General features: G+C 37.3%; 1 protein-coding gene and 1 long non-coding RNA gene across 3 annotated transcripts in view; one reads left to right on the top strand and one right to left on the bottom strand.

Annotated features, from left to right (window-relative positions):
- abr (ABR activator of RhoGEF and GTPase) overlaps window positions 1-18198 on the bottom strand; it is a 382201-nt gene that overhangs the window by 281247 nt on the left and 82756 nt on the right. The window contains exon 1 of one of the 2 annotated variants that reach the window (XM_039757042.1): window positions 11720-11864. The exons of the other annotated variant lie outside the window; for it this stretch is intronic. Within the exon in view, the coding sequence (XP_039612976.1) occupies window positions 11720-11780 (61 nt within the window). The 5' untranslated portion in view covers window positions 11781-11864. Of the gene's footprint in view, window positions 1-11719; window positions 11865-18198 lie in introns of those variants that run through there. 2 annotated transcript variants of the gene reach the window in all.
- The window catches only part of LOC120531544, a 72425-nt gene continuing 65295 nt past the window's right edge, over window positions 11069-18198 (top strand). Inside the window, exon 1 of the long non-coding RNA XR_005634118.1 lies at window positions 11069-11143. This is a non-coding gene — a long non-coding RNA (uncharacterized LOC120531544). The remainder of the gene's footprint in view (window positions 11144-18198) is intronic.

The raw sequence follows: 18198 nt of genomic DNA, 5'->3' as shown, positions 1-18198 counted from the left end.
CTGAATCAGCATCCTCATGATTTCCAATCCAATGCAATAAAACACTAAAATGACAAATTCAAATTTAATAAAAGGGCCCCAGGGCTGTAACAACTGCAAGCCATTATGCATAAATATATAAACATAATCAATGTGAAGTGTGAAATTGTGAAAACACTCTAACCGAAAAGTGCTAAATATTAAGATTTACAATAGGAAAGTGGATAATGATGACAAAAGTACCCCTAGTCTTTTTGCATAAGAAAACATGTCAGGAGAAGAACACACTAACTAAACTAAACTAACTAAAAGCAATCCCAACCTAGTCTAAACTGGATTTTTTTTCAAGACATAATTCTATAACCTATTGTTATAATTCTATATTTTGACTCCAGCCGATAGTTCAAAACATATTTCAATAGTTTCACTAGCCAACAGCAAAACCATAAGGCTTCAAAAGTTCATATCCCACTTGATACACTGTAGCTGTACAAATATATATGTCTATAGGATGGCATTAATAAAAAACAGCACTACATCAAATACTTTTCCAATAGATTCAATTCTTGACCAGGGTTGCTTCTTGCCTTATACCTAATGCTGTCAGAATATGCTCCAGCTGTCAAGCAAAAACATGCATAGAATATAAAATAATAAACTGCCAACACAAAACTAAATAAGACCTTATGTTTTTGAATAACAACTCTCAACCTGCACAGAACAGCCAATAATTATAAACATATAATAGCTAGCATGTCTTCCATTATGAATCACAATAGTCTGACATTTTGCAATGGGCAACTTGTCTTGGTTTTCAGCTCATTTGTCATCCACTTTAGGGCATCAGAGGAACTGGTTGGCTTCAGTCTCTATATTAAAGGACACCTGACATAAGCTTGTTCCATCACTTTCCTTCCACAGCACACAGACAGGATCAAGTGAGGGCAGCGTTCAAGGAGTAGGACTGAAGGCACAGCAGAACATTAATTTAAAAGCTTCAGTAAGCAAGCCAAGAACCAGGCAAATAAATTACCCAACAGTCTATTACTTTGAAGCTGATTTAAAAGGTCCTTTATCTCTCTAGTGCACAGATGTTATTTTACACAGCAGCATTTTCCTTGCAGGTACACTGAAATGATGCAAACCTACACATACAACAGGTTCCCTGCACCTATAGGTGGTATGCTTCATTATCAGATTTTCAGGCAAAATAAGCAGAAGATGTCATGGTGATATGGCTATGGGTCAATGCAGTATGGCTGAGTCAGAGATAAATTCTTGAACAGTCTCAACATTTTCATAAGTAGGAGGGTCAATTCACAGAAGGACACTTGTTCTTTTAGCTCTATTAACAGTGACTAATACATGCATGGGGAATAATTGATAGTATGTTTTTTGTAGTATTATTAATCATCATTTACTCATTTTCTACATATTGTAAACCTTAAAGGGGCTCATTGCAAACCCATTTCAGCAGTGATATGACATTACCATTTCTGCATTCAACAGCAAAGCAAGCTTCCGGAGTTGGCGGGTTGCCACTGTAGCTTTGCAGACTTGTCACTCCGTTTGACCTCAATGGACAGCCCAAATTAAATACATGACACTGGCAGTGCTTGCCGAAAGCTGTCTGCAAAGGGGACATAAACATACGTCAGCACAGTCTACAGCCGAGCAGACTTGTATCATTGTTTACTTAGATGGCAGGGCATCACATCATCTCTTACACCAAGAGCAGTTACAGAATGAAAAGAGACCAGTTAAATATCATTTGACCACAACTTGTATTTAGCTTGTTCATATCTCTTCCTGAAGTCGAATTGATGTGTAGGGGATCTCAAAGCTTATTGGTACTATTATACCAATTATAAAATAAGGGACATTAATTTCAATATTATAAAGGTGTAACAGCTTTCAAACTCAAAATCATTATTAAAAAAATGAAATATACTTTAAAATGTATATATTACCTGAGTTAAAATACTGATTTGTGATGTATACACATTTAAACATAAAAAGCACACCTACAATGAGTCAGGAGCAGACAAGGAAATGGTGGGACAAGTAGAAAGCTGAGGTTGAATGGTGTTTGACTGTCACAGTGAAGCATCATTTGGGGATTCATTTGTTTTCATTTGTTATTTCAGACAGCAGATATCCACATTTACAAAGGAAAGAATATTGGCTTCCATAAACGAAAAAATGCAAAGAGTGTTTAATCAGCTTGGCATTACATCAATTCCCCTCACACAATTTAATAAATATTGAATAAACGGGGATAGATGGATGGATGGATAAAGAGTGTCCCACTGTTTGTTTGGAGAAGCCTTTCACAAATCATAAATGAGTGTACAAGGATCATAACATTTATCAACAACTCTTAAAGTGCACACCATTCATGCAGAAGCTAGTCCACCATTGTCACAGCTGACCAATAAGAGTATGTTTAGAACATTTCTGTTTATTTGATAGGCTCAAAACAGTGCAGAGTGACTGCAAAGCCTGTTACTCTCTTCAAATTCATGAAGATTAAAGAAATGTATTTTCTTTACAATTAAAAAAAATTATTATACTTGGATTACTAGTTACATGTAAAAACAGGACCAAGAAAAATGTAAAATTATTAAATAACAGAAAAAGAAGACAAGAGAAAATTAATAAGAATAAAAGGATTCAACTTAACAAACAACTTAGATGCTATATACAAAACAAAGAAATACACACAGCCCTTCCTTTAGGCTGCTGCCAAGCTGCTCCAACAATAAAAATAGCACTTGGCAGCCAGGAGGTACACAGCCCAGCCCAGCAGTTCAAGGGGGTTGTTGCTAAAATTAGAAGTTTTTTTTTTCTTTTCTTTTCGTTGCTACCAGTGGCTCACGTGAAAAGGAAGGTAGAGGCCTTTATACTGCTAAAACATACTCTAATACCAAGCTCCCCTATGGATATCAGTACAGAATTAACAGGGCCTCCACTTTGGGAGCTCCTAGAAAACAACTGTGATATTTTACCATCATTAGAGTAAAAATGGATCGCCAGCAAGTTTTCACTTGTTTGAATCAGAATCCCAGGGGATGCAGCAATTACAATTCTGCCAAACAACTTCCTTCCGTATGCTTGCTATAATAATGCAGCAAACACAAAAACAACAATTTCAGCTTGGTTTATGTATTTAATTTGTGTGAGGAACTGATCTTGTTTTCACCACATGTGCACTTATCAGAGGTACCCTTGTGTTGTCCTAAAATCTTAACATCTCTGCTTGCTATGCAGGGACTTACTTCATCAGATTTAGGCATCATTTAACCCCTATTGACCATCTATGTCCTTCTCTGTGCCCTATAGATGAAAATTCTACACGGATGATGAAACAAAGTGGCTGTGTGCAATATTTCAGTGGATCAGCAAGGCTTAAAATAGAGTCAAGAGGTCAGAGAAATAAAACAGTGAAAACAAGACCTCTCTGTCCATAACAATGAAACTACGCCCATTTTCAATGTGTTTTCAATAAACATGCAGCTGTCGGTTAATTATCTACCCTCCCGTGGCTCATTAATCATCAGCATCGTGAGCTCCCATCAGGCTGCTGGGTAAATCTGAATCTCTTCAGAGCCGAAAGAAAACATAAGCTGTTAGTGGTTTCTCTTGGGCCCAGCACCCACCCTCCCCCACCGCAAGAGCTCCCAGCTGGTTGATCAAAGAAGTTATTTTACACATTGGCAGGTGAGCTCAGAGGTCCTCATGTGTAGAGTTTCTTAACTAGTCAGATTCAATAAGTTTATTCAGGGCTGTCACATGCCCTTTAGGAAGGTTTAATTCATTAAGCCCCATCTCAGAAGTAAGATCTGGTATAACTAAGTATCCTGCAGAATTAATTCCTAGAATTCTGTTTCTGCCAGAAAGAACTACTCTGTGGTTTTACTTACTGTAGTTTGATCTTTCCAGAGCAAAACACACTTCTTTACTTCTTAAGTCTGATCCTAAAGGAACTAAATATGATTTACTTTATGGACTCCTGATCTTTCAGGGAACAACCACAAGCTGCTTTACTTTAGCAATTCCAATACTGTCAAATATTACCATTCTTCACTTTGAAATCCAAGTGATCTGAGTCTGTCAAAAGCAAGTATCCTGCAATGCTGTTTCTTGGAACTCCAATCTCAAATGGAAATATAGTAGGTATCATACTGCTTAACTTCGTAAAAAATTAATGCTTAAAGAACATTATTTCTCTGAATTTTGATTGTGCTCAAAATAAACATGTACTTTTTAGAAGGAAATTTCAACAGAACAAGTAATACTGATGTTTTGGTTACATATGATAAAAGGAAACAAGTATCCTAATCACTTGTGTCCTAGACACTTGAACCTTCCGTAAATATCTACATAAAATTTTACTTATTCTATGTATCGAACATCTTATTATATTGAATCTTTACTTCCTAAAAGTCTGATCCTGCTATAGTTAAGTGCCCAGCAGCATTACTTTGTAATTTTGTCAGGAAAAAGCACTCTTTCTAGAAGACTGATCCTAATGGTACCAGGCATCATACTGCATTACCTCACTTAAGGATAAGTTTGGTATTTTTAAAGTCAGATTTATTTCTTCACAAACATGGTATATATGCATTTGCCATGCAAAATAGAGTTCTAAAGTTAAGTGTTTTCTACAACTTAAAAAAAAAATATCTTGCCCACACTTGCGCTATACAATGGAGGCTATGAGACATGAAGGAAAAGCTTAAAATCATATCAAATACCATACCAATGGCCATTTTTCAAGCCAAGACAGTTATAAAGTATTGATCTGTGTCTTGTGATCACACACATATTGTACTATAGCTTATACATGTTATTTCTGAACTAAAAAAAAAAATTATGCAATTCAGCCATTTTAAAAGAAGACTAGGTATACACAGTAGCTCAGCACTTAGTCTTCCTGCGCAACAACTTTTTACTCTCAAGAGAACAAAAAAATTACAGTAAACGTTTTGTGCCATGTGGTTGGGTTTGTCTTGATTTACTTACATATTTATTTGAAGACTCATACAAAAGAATAGAAAATGCACCCTTACCACCTCCAGGAATATGGGATAAAGCGATAATCTTCAGATCTCTTTTGTTGCCACAAACATGCATCGGAAACACAGAAGGCATATTTTTTTTTTATATTGAAACTTTTGCTATTTCACTGGTAAATTTAAAGGCTTTTATTTTCCGGTGGTGTCCCCTGCCTCATAGCCTCCATTGTAAAGTGCAAGTGAAAAAAAGATATGTTTTTTTAATAAATTAAAACAATTTCAAGTGGCAAATGCAAATCTACAGTGTCTGTGAAGAAGTTACTATGACTTATCCTTTGGAGTTTGAACCTGAAAGAACCTAGTACATCCTGGAATATTGATCCTTAACAAAAAGCTCCTTTGCCAACTCACATTCTAGATAGTGAGTACGGAATACATCAGGTAAGTCAATTTGGGTTTTCTGTTAAACAAAATAATGATGTATATATGAATACACTTTTGTTGATCATTGTGCTAGAAAATGGCAATGTATTGCAGGCTAGTCTGACATGCAAATAAGAATTTCCATGAAGCCTTTACATGTGATACTCCTCCTCCTCCTCCTCCTCCTCCTCCTCCTCAAAAATTAGAGTTTCTGGTATGTTTTTATTACCATCTACATTACTATCTATATTTTTCACTGCAATAACTTCCATATGTGGTGCACTGCATTCACTTATCAGATGTTACATAAATTTATGTTGTACACTGCTTAGGAACATACGCATTTGTGAGCCATACAGAGATTTAAGGATGCTTTGGAAACAATCCAAATAGAAAGCATTCAGCCCCAGTCTAACAAAGACAGTAATATAAATATAGAACCCCATCTAAAATAGTTTTTTGTATATAATAAAAAAGAACTTAGAATAAAAAAAAAGTTAAGTGTAGGCCAGGCAGGTTTTCTTTAGAATTATATCAATGAGCTCTTGGTAAGTTCTAAAAAAACTTTGAGCAAATCCTTGTAAAGAGAATTGCATTTTTTCTAACTTGAGATAATATAGAATGTTTCTTACTGACTGAGTTATAGAAGATAGATTGGGATTCTTCCTGTTAAGCCAAATACGTTTTTGTACAATTAGTATGGTATAGGTCTAGGATATTAAACTGATTTGTCATGGCACATTATTAACATATCTGGTATCACTCCAAATACTGCCATTAAGGAACTGGGAATTATTTTTAAATGCAAAGTTATTGTTTAAATTGTTTAAGAAAAGGATATTCCCAAAACATGAGGCCTACTGATGCAGGTGCTTGATGAAATCTTTTACAACTTGGAAATATGTTCAATGAAAAATGTTTACCGTATATACTCGGGGATAAGTTCTCCTGTACAGAATAATTTCTGGTATTTTATAATGTTAGTCGTATAAGTAGAATGCGGAAAACTCTATTGGTACAAGGGATTATGATATGCTAACACCCACCTGAGAGTGTAACTGCGGAGCACACTGCCTTTTTTTTTTCCTATGTGGGTGCGGCAATGCGCTGTATCAGCATGTGCTCCTAACTTCTCTCTCTCTGTCTCTATTGAGCCTATGTGACCTCACGGTAATACCAAACTATTCCGAAGCAACGTTTACACTGTATTGTGTTTTTTGCATCTAGCACACTTGTATACCTTTATCATAAGAGCATCCCTTACCTATGATGGATCATTCGATCAGAAGAAAATATGAAGCTGGTTTTAAATTAAACGTTGTTGAATTAGTGAAAGAAAGTGGTAACTGTGCTGCTGCAACAAAATTTGATGCGTCTGAGAAACAGACTGGAGGAGGCAAGTAAAAATTAAGTGTTGCATTTTTGAACGGGCATATAAGTAGGAGTCTGATTTTATTTTTCGGGTTTCAAGACCTGACTTATATGTGAGCATATACGGTAATTGAAATATGGCATGCTTGGTGCATACTGAACAAGAATGTATTTTAGGAATGGCTGAATTTAATTTGTTTTCTGAAATGTTAAATGAAACATCCCTTTCCCATCATTCCTTAAGATTATATACAGTGCATCCCGAAAGTATTCACAGCACATCACTTTTTCCACATTTTGTTATGTTACAGCCTTATTCCAAAATGGATTAAATTCATTTTTTTCCTCAGAATTCTACACACAACACCCCATAATGACAGTGTGAAAAAAAGTTTACTTGAGGTTTTTGCAAATTTATTAAAAATAAAAAAACTGAAAAATCACATACATAAGTATTCACAGCCTTTGCTCAATACTTTGTTGATGCACTTTTGTCAATAATTACAGCCTCAAGTCTTTTTGAATATAATGCCACAAGCTCGGCACACCTATCCTTGGCCAGTTTTGCCCATTCATCTTTGAAGCACCTCTCAAGCTCCATCAGGTTGGATGGGAAGCGTCGGTTCACAGCCATTTTAAGATCTTTCCAAAGATGTTCAATCAGATTCAAGTCTGGGCTCTGGCTGGGCCACTCAAGGACATTCACAGAGTTGTCCTGAAGTCACTCCTTTGATATCTTAGCTGTGTGCTTAGGGTCATTGTCCTGCTGAAAGATGAACCGTCGCCCCAGTCTGAGGTCAAGAGCGCTCTGGAGCAGGTTTTCATCCAGGATGTCTCTGTACATTGCTGCAGTCATCTTTCCCTTTATCCTGACTAGTCTCCCAGTTCCTGTCGCTGAAAAACATCCCCACAGCATGATGTTGCCACCACCATGCTTCACTGTAGGGATGGTATTGGCCTGGTATTGGATGAGCGGTGCCTGGTTTCCTCCAAACGTGACGCCTGGCATTCACACCAAAGAGTTCAATCTGTGTCTCATCAGACCAGAGAATTTTGTTTCTCATGGTCTGAGAGTCCTTCAGGTGCCTTTTGGCAAACTCCAGGCAGGCTGCCATGTGCCTTTTACTAAGGAGTGGCTTCCGTCTGGCCACTCTACCATACAGGCATGATTGGTTGATTGCTGCAGGGGTGGTTGTCCTTCTGGAAGGTTCTCCTCTCTCCACAGAGGACCTCTGGAGCTCTGACAGAGTGACCATCGCCCTTCGTGACTAAGGCCCTTCTACCCCGATCGCTCAGTTTAGATGGCCGGCCAGCTCTAGGAAGAGTCCTGGTGGTTTCAAACTTCTTCCACTTATGGATGATGGAGGCCACTGTGCTAATTGGGACCTTCAAAACAGCAGAAATCTTTCTGTAACCTTCCCCAGATTTGTGCCTCGAGACAATCCTGTCTCGGACGTCTACAGACAATTCCTTTGACTTCATGCTTGGTTTGTGCTATGACATGAACTGTCAACTGTGGGACCTTATATAGAGGGGTGTGTGCTTTTCCAAATCGTGTCCAATCAACTGAATTTACCACAGGTGGACTCCAATTAAGCTGCAGAAACATCTCAAGGATGATCAGGGCAAACAGGATGCACCTGAGCTCAATTTTGAGCTTCATGGCAAAGGCTGTGAATACTTATGTATATGTGATTTCTCAGTTTTTTTATTTTTAATAAATTTGCAAAAACCTCAAGTAAACTTTTTCACATTGTCATTATGGGGTATTGTGTGTAGAATTCTGAGGAAAAAAATGAATTTAATCCATTTTGGAATAAGGCTGTAACATAACAAAATGTGGAAAAAGTGATACGCTGTGAATACTTTTCCAGATGCACTGTATATGTATATACTGTATATATTTGCACAAAAGATTCAAAAACTTTATCGAATGAATACTTTCAGCCAAGTAACAGAACTGAAAGTTAGGCAGTGGCATGCTGCCCTATGCTTTAGATTTTTGCTGATTTACTTTTTTGATACATGGTCATTTTAAGTTCCAATTCAGTCTAACTCCTTAAAAATGTGTTCATGTATCAAAGGAAGCTCTGAAAAAGATATAGTATATTTTGGAGGATATTTATTTTGGCAATATTGATTCTCCCAGCTAACAAAGAATAAAGCAAAAACAATCTTATTAGGTATAGTTTTGAGGTTTTCAATCATACTACCAAAACTGCATTTAAAAAATTGTTTGCTTTCCCTTGTAATAATTATACCCAGATATTTAAACTATTCTGATAATACATACAGTATATTCCTACTTGTTTATATGTCCAGTAGAGTACTTTCAAATCGTATCATCTTAGAAGTCTGATCCTGCCACAGCTATATTTTCCTTCAAGTTTACTTACTAGAAGACTGAACCTGAAATCTAAGAATTCTACCCAACTCTGCTTTCCTGCCTTAAAGTTCGATTCCAAAAAAGCCAAACATCTTCCATTTTCACTCTCCAGAAGATTGATTTAATATAATCTTAGCATCCTACTGTTGTCATTATTGGACACATGATCCTACCCTAAATAAGTATGCAGTATTTTCAAACCTCATCATCCTCCATATTTAATATGTAAAAAATTCAGTACTATTTTGGGCAGTACTGCCACCTAGACATCTGATTATCTTAGTGATCCATAGCTTTGTCTCCTTCGATTCTGATTGATAAAATCCTATGGAAACCAGAAAAATGGCCAGCGGTATTCTCATACTGTTGTATTTCTTCAGTTCTGTCACATCTCTGTGCAGTACAGTCCTATCAGTTATTCAATTTATTTTGGTTTACCAGCCTTGGCACAAATCCCAGCCATTTCAGAATATCACAATCAATATTTTACAATTTAATTTCCTAAATATCAAAACATCCTCCAGTCTCAGCAGCTTGTAGCCCTAGCTTCTAGAAATCTGGTCTATCTAGATCTCAATTAAATACCTTTTTTGGAATCTGATCCTGAAAGAAGACTGCACCTTTATCCTTTTCCAATTCTAAACTCACTTCATGTTATTGCCTCGCATTACTCCTTAAAAGTCGGATCTTCTCAGGCAGCAAAACACTTTAACTGATAGATTAAGTCACACTTTACTGTAATGTAGAAAATGAGACAGAGAATTTCTGTGATTTAAAAGAAGAGAGAAGTATCTGGACGGATTTTAAACTTTTGTATTGTTCTAATTTTCTTTATTTTCTATTTATATATTTTATAATCCTTATGCTATATTAGAGCAACACCATAACCGACAATAGCTGAGTCTTCTTGTCTTGATATGCTATGTTTTAATAAAATCATCATCAGCATTAAATGTGCCACTTAATCTCTGGGTGTCCTACTTAGGGATGGCTCCTTGTGGTCATGCTGCAATACCCTGACATTCCGCATTACTGTTAGATTAACTGGGTTAGAAAATGGATATATGGATGAATTAGAGAGGGTGAAGAGCCAATAGCCTTGTCCAATTCTGAGTGTTTGTCATATAAATCTATTATAACAGTTGCAGTTAACCAAGCTGTGAAATTCCAAACACTGATCAAACTGTAAACTCCACACAACATGGTCTGCCCATCTTTATTAAAGTTATGGTAATTTTAAATAGGGCCATATTCTCAAACACAAGCAATTTGGGGCACTGTAAGCACTTTCAAAAATAAAACAAAGATGCATAACCACAACCACTTCTAGAAGATCAAAACACTAACTAGCTGTATATAAATACATAAATATGGGCAGGAGTTGTTGCTTTATGCTCACTCTATATTGGTACAGATTTAAATGACTTGTGTACCCATAGCAACATTCAACTAAGAACTTCTTCAATGCCGATAACTTAGGCAAACTTTTTGGCTATTTCACTACAAAAGATATTATTCAAAAATAATGATACCAAACAGAATGGGAAAACACACACTAAAAGATTTTACAGTTAATTTCTGATTGTATATTATGATGGCACAAAATGCCCCCATTCAGCTGTTGAGCATTTGGTCTTCTTAGAACATCCCTTTGATGGCAACAGCTGTCAGAACCACTAAAGACTAAGAAGCAGCACAAATACAAATAACCTTTAGTGACAGAGAGGAGCAAACAACTCTCTGCAGACTGATATTAGTATGCAGCCCTGCTCCATACTCTAAATCAGGTGCTAACAAGCTGTTGCATAAGCTCACGCTCAGCTCTTAAATCTGGTGCGCTGCAGAAAGCCACCCCTCCTTGCTACTTTCAGAGAAGCCATTCACAGCAGTACAGCAGTATAGGATTGTAAGACATGTTCAAGAAACCAGGCATCTATGATTTCAGGTTGGAAGCTCCGCAGTCCAGGTAACTGCATTTGTTTATTTGTTACTAAAGTCATCTGCCTAAGTAGTGTGGCAGATAGATTAGAATTTGGAATAACACAGTGACTACAAAAGAAAAAAGACATATCTCAAGAATTAAAATAATCCGGCCAAATAACATATTCATGCCCATCAAGGCAATACATCTCTTATAATATACAGGTCAAAGGTTAGCTAGACACAAAATCTGAAACTGTAAGGTGGGCTACTCATTTTGTGTGTGTGTGTGTATGTGTTTTGGATCATTTGTTTTAATTGAATTCAAATGCGTTTTTCGGTTTGACTGGTCACACCAATGCCTTTCACAGCAAGGACCTGGCTTATTTTCCATAACAGCATTCACTAGCATGTTAAACTAATGTCTAAAACTGGGATTGTTCAACTCAGCTGTCACTCATGCATAACTGGGCTGCCTGCAGCTGTCGCTTCTGAATCTGGACACTCCACAAGCTTGCATTTAGCTTTTACTGCTTTGCTAAACACACATTGCAAAGCCAACACAACCCACCCCCATAAACTGTTCAAATGAGAATAGTAGACAAATAAATTGGAGACGTACTACTGTAGAGCGTGTCGATCCATGACAGACGGGGCAGGCCACGGTGGCTAAGATGCTCCATCCTCAGCTGTCCAGCAGTTCTCGCTTGCTTTATCTCTTCAGATTGGAGTAGTGCCGCTCATCTCATAAAACACAACAAAGCAAAAAAAAAAAAAAAAGGCAAAAACAAGAAATCCTAAAACGAGCTTCTGGCTGGATGAAAGAGCAGGAGAGCAAGGAAGAAAGAAAAATAATACAGCAACCTCCCCCTTCGCAAGCAGTGAGCCCGCAAACAGACCTCCCTCTCCCGATTGTCACAGAGCACCTTACACACACAGTGGAGGCGTAACTAAAACAGGGTGGTACCCTCCTTTGCCAGCCCCCCAGCCCCCCCTCCTTTTCTTTCCATGCTCCTAAGGAAAATCCCTGGAGGCTTCCTTGTCTTTTCAGAGCTTCTAAGAAAACCAGGAAGAAAAGAAGAAGATGCTTTTCATGAGATCCACCCTTTCTCTCTCTCTCCCTTCTCTGCCTTGTTCAGAAGTAACACTGCATTAGCTTGCGCATCTCCGGAGGAGCATTAGCAGCTCCTGATTATACCCGGTCAAGAGCTTCACAGTAATGCCCAATGAACAGATAGACTGTGAGCTGGGATTATAGGATGGTGAATATGTTCACTTACTAGTTCTCAATTAATAATAGGGTCCAAAAAGAATGGGCTCACTCTATGGAAGGGAGGATTACACCAAATAAAAAAAACACTACACATCAGAAAAAAATAAACTACGGAAAGGGCTCATGTTTGTTTGTCCAATCTATTGGACACTTTCGTTATAGAGCCAAACACAGCAGCTGTAAAAGGAGCAGATGTGGGGGTGGGAGGAGGAATGCCTTTACCATGATTCTGATGATAATTAGCAAGACTCCTGTCCCTCTGCACCTGCTGGCAAATTCTCTATGGGTTCCAGGATTGGACAAATGCAGGCAAAAACAAAACACGTGTAAATATGGTGTGGATATGGTGAGAAAAGAAAATGCCAGAGGCTGAAAAATCACTGAAGTCTGCCTTGTGCCCAAGCATGTAGAAAAAACCTAATAATGCTGAACTGCTGAAAGTCATGGTTGAAAAGAGCAAGCAAACAAATAAAACATAACCAAGCAGAATAGAGATTGACAGAGAATATTAAGTTAGGCAATTTTAAGCACCGCCACCCCCTTCTTAGAGGGGTTAATCCACTAGTCACCTTTCATTTTTTCTGCCGGGTTTCATAAAAGGTTTAAAAAAAATCCACACCCTTCATGATTTGTCTAAAACCTCTTAAGATTAGTTTAAACAGAGAGTTAAGCAGAATATGGAAGTCAAGCTAGTGGATGGACTGGAGAGTATCAAACAGGACAAAGCCTGGAGAGAAAGAGGAAAAAAAAAAACTTGGTTAACTAGAATTCTAAATAGGCCTCATTTGAGTATAGATATGAGGTGCTTTCCCACCTTGATCCTCATGGTGCCAGGATAGGTTCCAGCCTCCAACGACCATGAACTGAGAATGTTTGGTAAATTTAATAATAATAATCAATAATTTTCAGGACTTGTTTTTTTCCCCCAATATTGAAAGGAAAAAAAACAGGATAAAGTAATAATAACAATACTGAAGGCTACAAGCAGCTCTAACCAGTGGCTATCCAGTATATAAAACAGAAATAGAACTTTTAGCTATTATATCAAAATATGAGGTGTAAAAGTAATGTGTATAAAATATACATTATAAAAAACAGTATACTTGAATAATTAATAATTATTTAATAATGTATAATAAATCTATTTTTCTTTGAGTAGGATATATTTCAGGAAGCAAAACACAGACAAAATAAAAACATACAAGATGAGTGGAGTAATGGTAAGTTATATGGAAACAAGGAATTGTGAGGCAAATTTTCTTCAGACTTACAGCAAATGAAAGCTACTGAACTTACCAGGAATCTAATCAGCTAAGTGTGTCTACAAAAACTTTACTGGTTACAGAGGAAGCTAGCAGCTAAAGGCGAACTTCAGGAGTAGGGGGACAATTCTGGTTAAGCTGATATGATAACTTGCTTCATACATAATATGTACACAAATATTAAATAGATATATACAACAGAGGAGAGAACGTGTGTGTGTATGCATACATTTCATTGGCGAGTCTGAAGAAATACTTAATAAGCATACTTATAACATATATAGATTACTATAGATTTTCACTGTGATTGAATGTCAATTACAGGCTAAGACACCACATTCTGAGCTCACCCACCTGTAATCTTCCATTTTGAGCAGCCTCAAAAGTCACTTTTCCAACAATTTTGATAGTTTCTCACCTTAATCCTGGACCTGTTCCACTGCTTATAACAGAGGTTAGCTCAATCTGCCTCTCAACCAGCAGGCACATCTGCTAAACATTTATGTACTTTTTGTTTGCACTGGGGCCCTTTTTTTGACTGCTGCACAAAAGTTTATTTATAAAGCCATAGTTGAAACAACTGGTATACTCCAAGTTCAGCAATGAAACGACAGGCCTTCAGGACTAATGCCACCATCATCTAATGTCAAAATAGATTTGTTTTATGTCTGTAAAACACAATTACTCTTGGAAACTTACAAATAAGTAGGATTCCAAAAACACACAGATGTAACAAAAACAAGTGATTTTTGGATTACTTAATGCTGCGAAAAGACCAGACAAATATCTGCAAACAACTACATTTACAGGTGTTGATGTAAACCTATAGATTTACATGAGAACAAATGACGGCCCCTGACAACAAAGCAAATGGCTAAATAAAACCTACCCATTCATTTTATAGCCCACATATCCAGCTCAGGGTCACTGGTAACCACTGTCAATACTAGAAGCCCTGGACATGAAACCAACCCATCACAGGGCATACTCACAGACACCCTGCATACATTCATAGCAGGCAAATTTATGATCACCAACCAACCTAATCTTCATGATTCTCGTACATTAAACAAACACTGACAGACACAAAGGATGGGACTTAACTTAAGGACAAATTGGAAAATAGGAGTTAAATTGAGATTTTAATTGGCAACCCTTCAATCTCCAGCCATACTGTCATCTCTGCCGGACCTGACTTTCTATTCAGTTTAACCTTTGTTTAACCAGGAAAGTCAAATGAGAACTTGGTCCTTTTTATGATGGTGCTTTGTCAGCTAACCCTTATGCTAATCATGGAGAGCATGCTGACACTCTTAGCGCCATTTGAAGAGCTACTGAGAGCAGTCACTGCTTCCATTGCAGCAGCTGCTGGCATTATTGCATCAGGTTAATTTTATGTCACACAATCAAGACACAATTGTAGGAACTGTGAAATTACAATTTAGTAAAGCTGATTCAGAATCCCACTACTTAGTACTGCCATTAAACCAGGATTGATATTTCACAGTGATATAAGACAATGTCAAAGACAATTGTTGCTGAGACATTTAGACAAAAGGACTGGTGATCAAATGCAGAATCAATGATCAGGGAAATGTAAATGGATTACTGGAGACACATTTTGGTGTGATGAGACAAACTTCATGAAAGTTCGACAAACACTATTGAGTCAATGCAATAGTCAAGCAGCATTCTAGGGCTGATGGCGCATACTTACGTTTCAGAACTATCCATCCCATGAAGTCATCAGGCAACCACTACATATTTTGAGCACATATGGTATTCCTGCATTTGCTGAAGTTACTCTAAAGTACTTACAGTATGTACTGTGACTCTTATAGCATAATTTAGAAAGTATTTAGTTGCACAAAATTACTCCACTCTGACATCGTAAGCCCAATTTTGTTTAAAAGCAACACTTGTTTAAATCTGCTCATACCAATCACATTGCTATGGGCATAAAACTGGAACCAAACCATGTCAGGATGCTAGCACGCTTCAGGCCACACTCACATAGACTAATCATAATGAGGCCATTTAAAATCACCAATGGAGTGAATCTGTATGTTATTCACCCTTTTAATGCAAAATAACATCTCCCTGCAGGGTTAAAGATAGAGAGGAAGCTCATAAAACGAAATGCCACTGCTTTTGTGCCATAGCTGAAGGGGCTAGCTGGCAGTTCTGCCCTACTCACAGGCAGAATTTAAGAAAATCTCACACATTGGAAACCATGGCTTGGCCCAGTGACACAAAAATGTAGAGTTGGACTGTGAATTGGGAGACCCATACTTCTGATATGTAATTTTTTTTTCACCTATGGACACAAAAAGGTAAAAAGAACTGAAATCAGGGGAACACAAGGAGCTAGTGGTTAAATCAGCACTCTACTTGTTTGAAAATGTTTTCCTTGTAAACTGGGATTCCAAAGCCAAGACAATGAAAATTTTTAAAGAAAGCGAAAACAAGAATTTTAATGTGGCAGTTGTGCTTGTACATAGAATCTACTCAAACTTAATTACATTATAGTGATCACTAAGCAGAGCATAAGGAAATGTGAAAAACAAACTTTTTAGTATCTAAAGGACCCTTTTTTTTTGGTAAACCTACATGGATGTTACAAGTCACAATCTAGAGCAAGATGCACAAAGGAGTGGGGGAGGTGCAGAAAGAAGCAGTAATGAATATTTGAATGAAATATTAACAGGGCGCCATGTGACACAATGAACAATAAGGCTCTTTAAGCATAGCCATCACATGGAAACGAATCACACTAATGCATCTCTAACTTCCTGTACCCACATTAGTAATGTGTTAAAAAAAGAAGGAGCGCAGGGTCTTGAGAGGAATGCAAGGTTTTTACAGAAGAGGAAATATTCATTACCAAGAATAAATTTAACTTTTGCTTGTTAAATAAAAATGATGTGATAAAGCTTTCAGTTGTTTCTAACAAACACCAATAACACAAATAAACATAACATTCCAAATCAGGGTCACATGGAGAAAGAGACTATACTATCAGCATCAGGCACAGAACCAACCTATACAAGCATTATCTCTTTGCTCATTACCTTCTACATTGGACTAAATTATATTCACATATACTATGCACACATACACACACACACTAGCTGTGTTAACCCACTTTACCCAGGTAATTTCATAAGACAATGGGCAACATGTAATACTGTGTTGTTGGTTAATCGGGTGTACAAGAAGTACTATGTAACTAAGTGCGTTTCTGTATACAATATTTGTATTTTTTAACCAAGGGGTAATGTTATTGGCAGGCAATGTATTGTTGCAGTTAAGGTTTTAGACTTCAAACTCTGAGAGCTAAGGGTTCAAACCTGACTACTGACACTGTGTGACCGTAAGCAAGTCATTTCACCTGCCCGTGCTCTAACTGGAACAACAAACGAAATACATGTTGTGAGTCACCCTGGATAAAGGCAACAGTCTAATAATAATAATAATAATAATAATAATAATAGGTCACTAGAGCTGCTTACTTTTCAACATGCTATATTACAATTGCCCATGAGTAAAACATTCCTACATTAGATCAGTTAGCTGGTCATTTCCTAAACGGCCTTGTCCTGAACAGGGTTATTGGGGGTTCTGGAGCCTATCTCAGCTACTATAGGGAAAAAGAATGAACCAACTCTGGACAGGGTGCCAGTCCATCGCAGGGCAAACACAAACAAACACACACACACCCCAGCTAGTATTGCCAAGCCACCTATTTTGCATGTCTTTGGACTGTGGGAGGAATTGGTGTACCCTGAGGAAACCTATGCAGACAACATGCAAACTCCACGCAGGGAGGATCCAGGATGTGAATCCTGGTCTCCTTACTACAAGGCAGCAGCGCTGTCACTGTGCCGCCCTTCCATTAGATCAATTTCTGCTTTTTTCTTCTTTCTTTTGCTGATGGTGGTAGAAATTAAATTATTAATTAAAGAAAGAAACTTATCCTCTACTAGGACAAACTTGACAAAACTTTTTCGAGTCAGAAACCAGGCAAGAGAAGGCTTATCCATTGCATCTTTAATTATCTCTTCAGCAAATGTTTGAAAAGTGAGGATTCATCACAGCAGTCTGTTACAAAATGATCAGAATAATAAAACCAGAGGATTTATAAACTACTGAATTACATAATAGTACTGATTAATGCATACACATAACCTGACATTTACTCTGATTGGTTCGTTGGCTTACACACCCATATAACTTAGTAAATATAAATCTATTTACTCTTCTTCTTATATTTTTGAGATTAGCAATTATCCGTGAAAGTTCTGTGTATGTGACAACCGTCCAATCATTTTGTTTACAGGACACCTGCTGATCTTGTAATCATCTCCTGGTACAATTTGTACATTACATTAATCTTCCTGTTAGTACATTTATTTAACCATTTCAGTAGCTCGAATTACTGTTACCTCCAAATTGTTCTCTCATAATGGTCATTGCAAAACCAAATTTTTGAAATAAGTAATCAGCTATATTCTCTCTAAGCTATGGTCGTGCATGTTTTACCTAGGTGTTTTTCAGAGCTTTTGA

Source organism: Polypterus senegalus, chromosome 6 (assembly GCF_016835505.1).
Source record: "Polypterus senegalus isolate Bchr_013 chromosome 6, ASM1683550v1, whole genome shotgun sequence".
NCBI lineage: Eukaryota > Metazoa > Chordata > Cladistia > Polypteriformes > Polypteridae > Polypterus > Polypterus senegalus.
The sequence above is the reverse complement of the archived record's forward strand: the minus strand, read 5'-3'. Positions and strand labels throughout refer to the sequence as shown.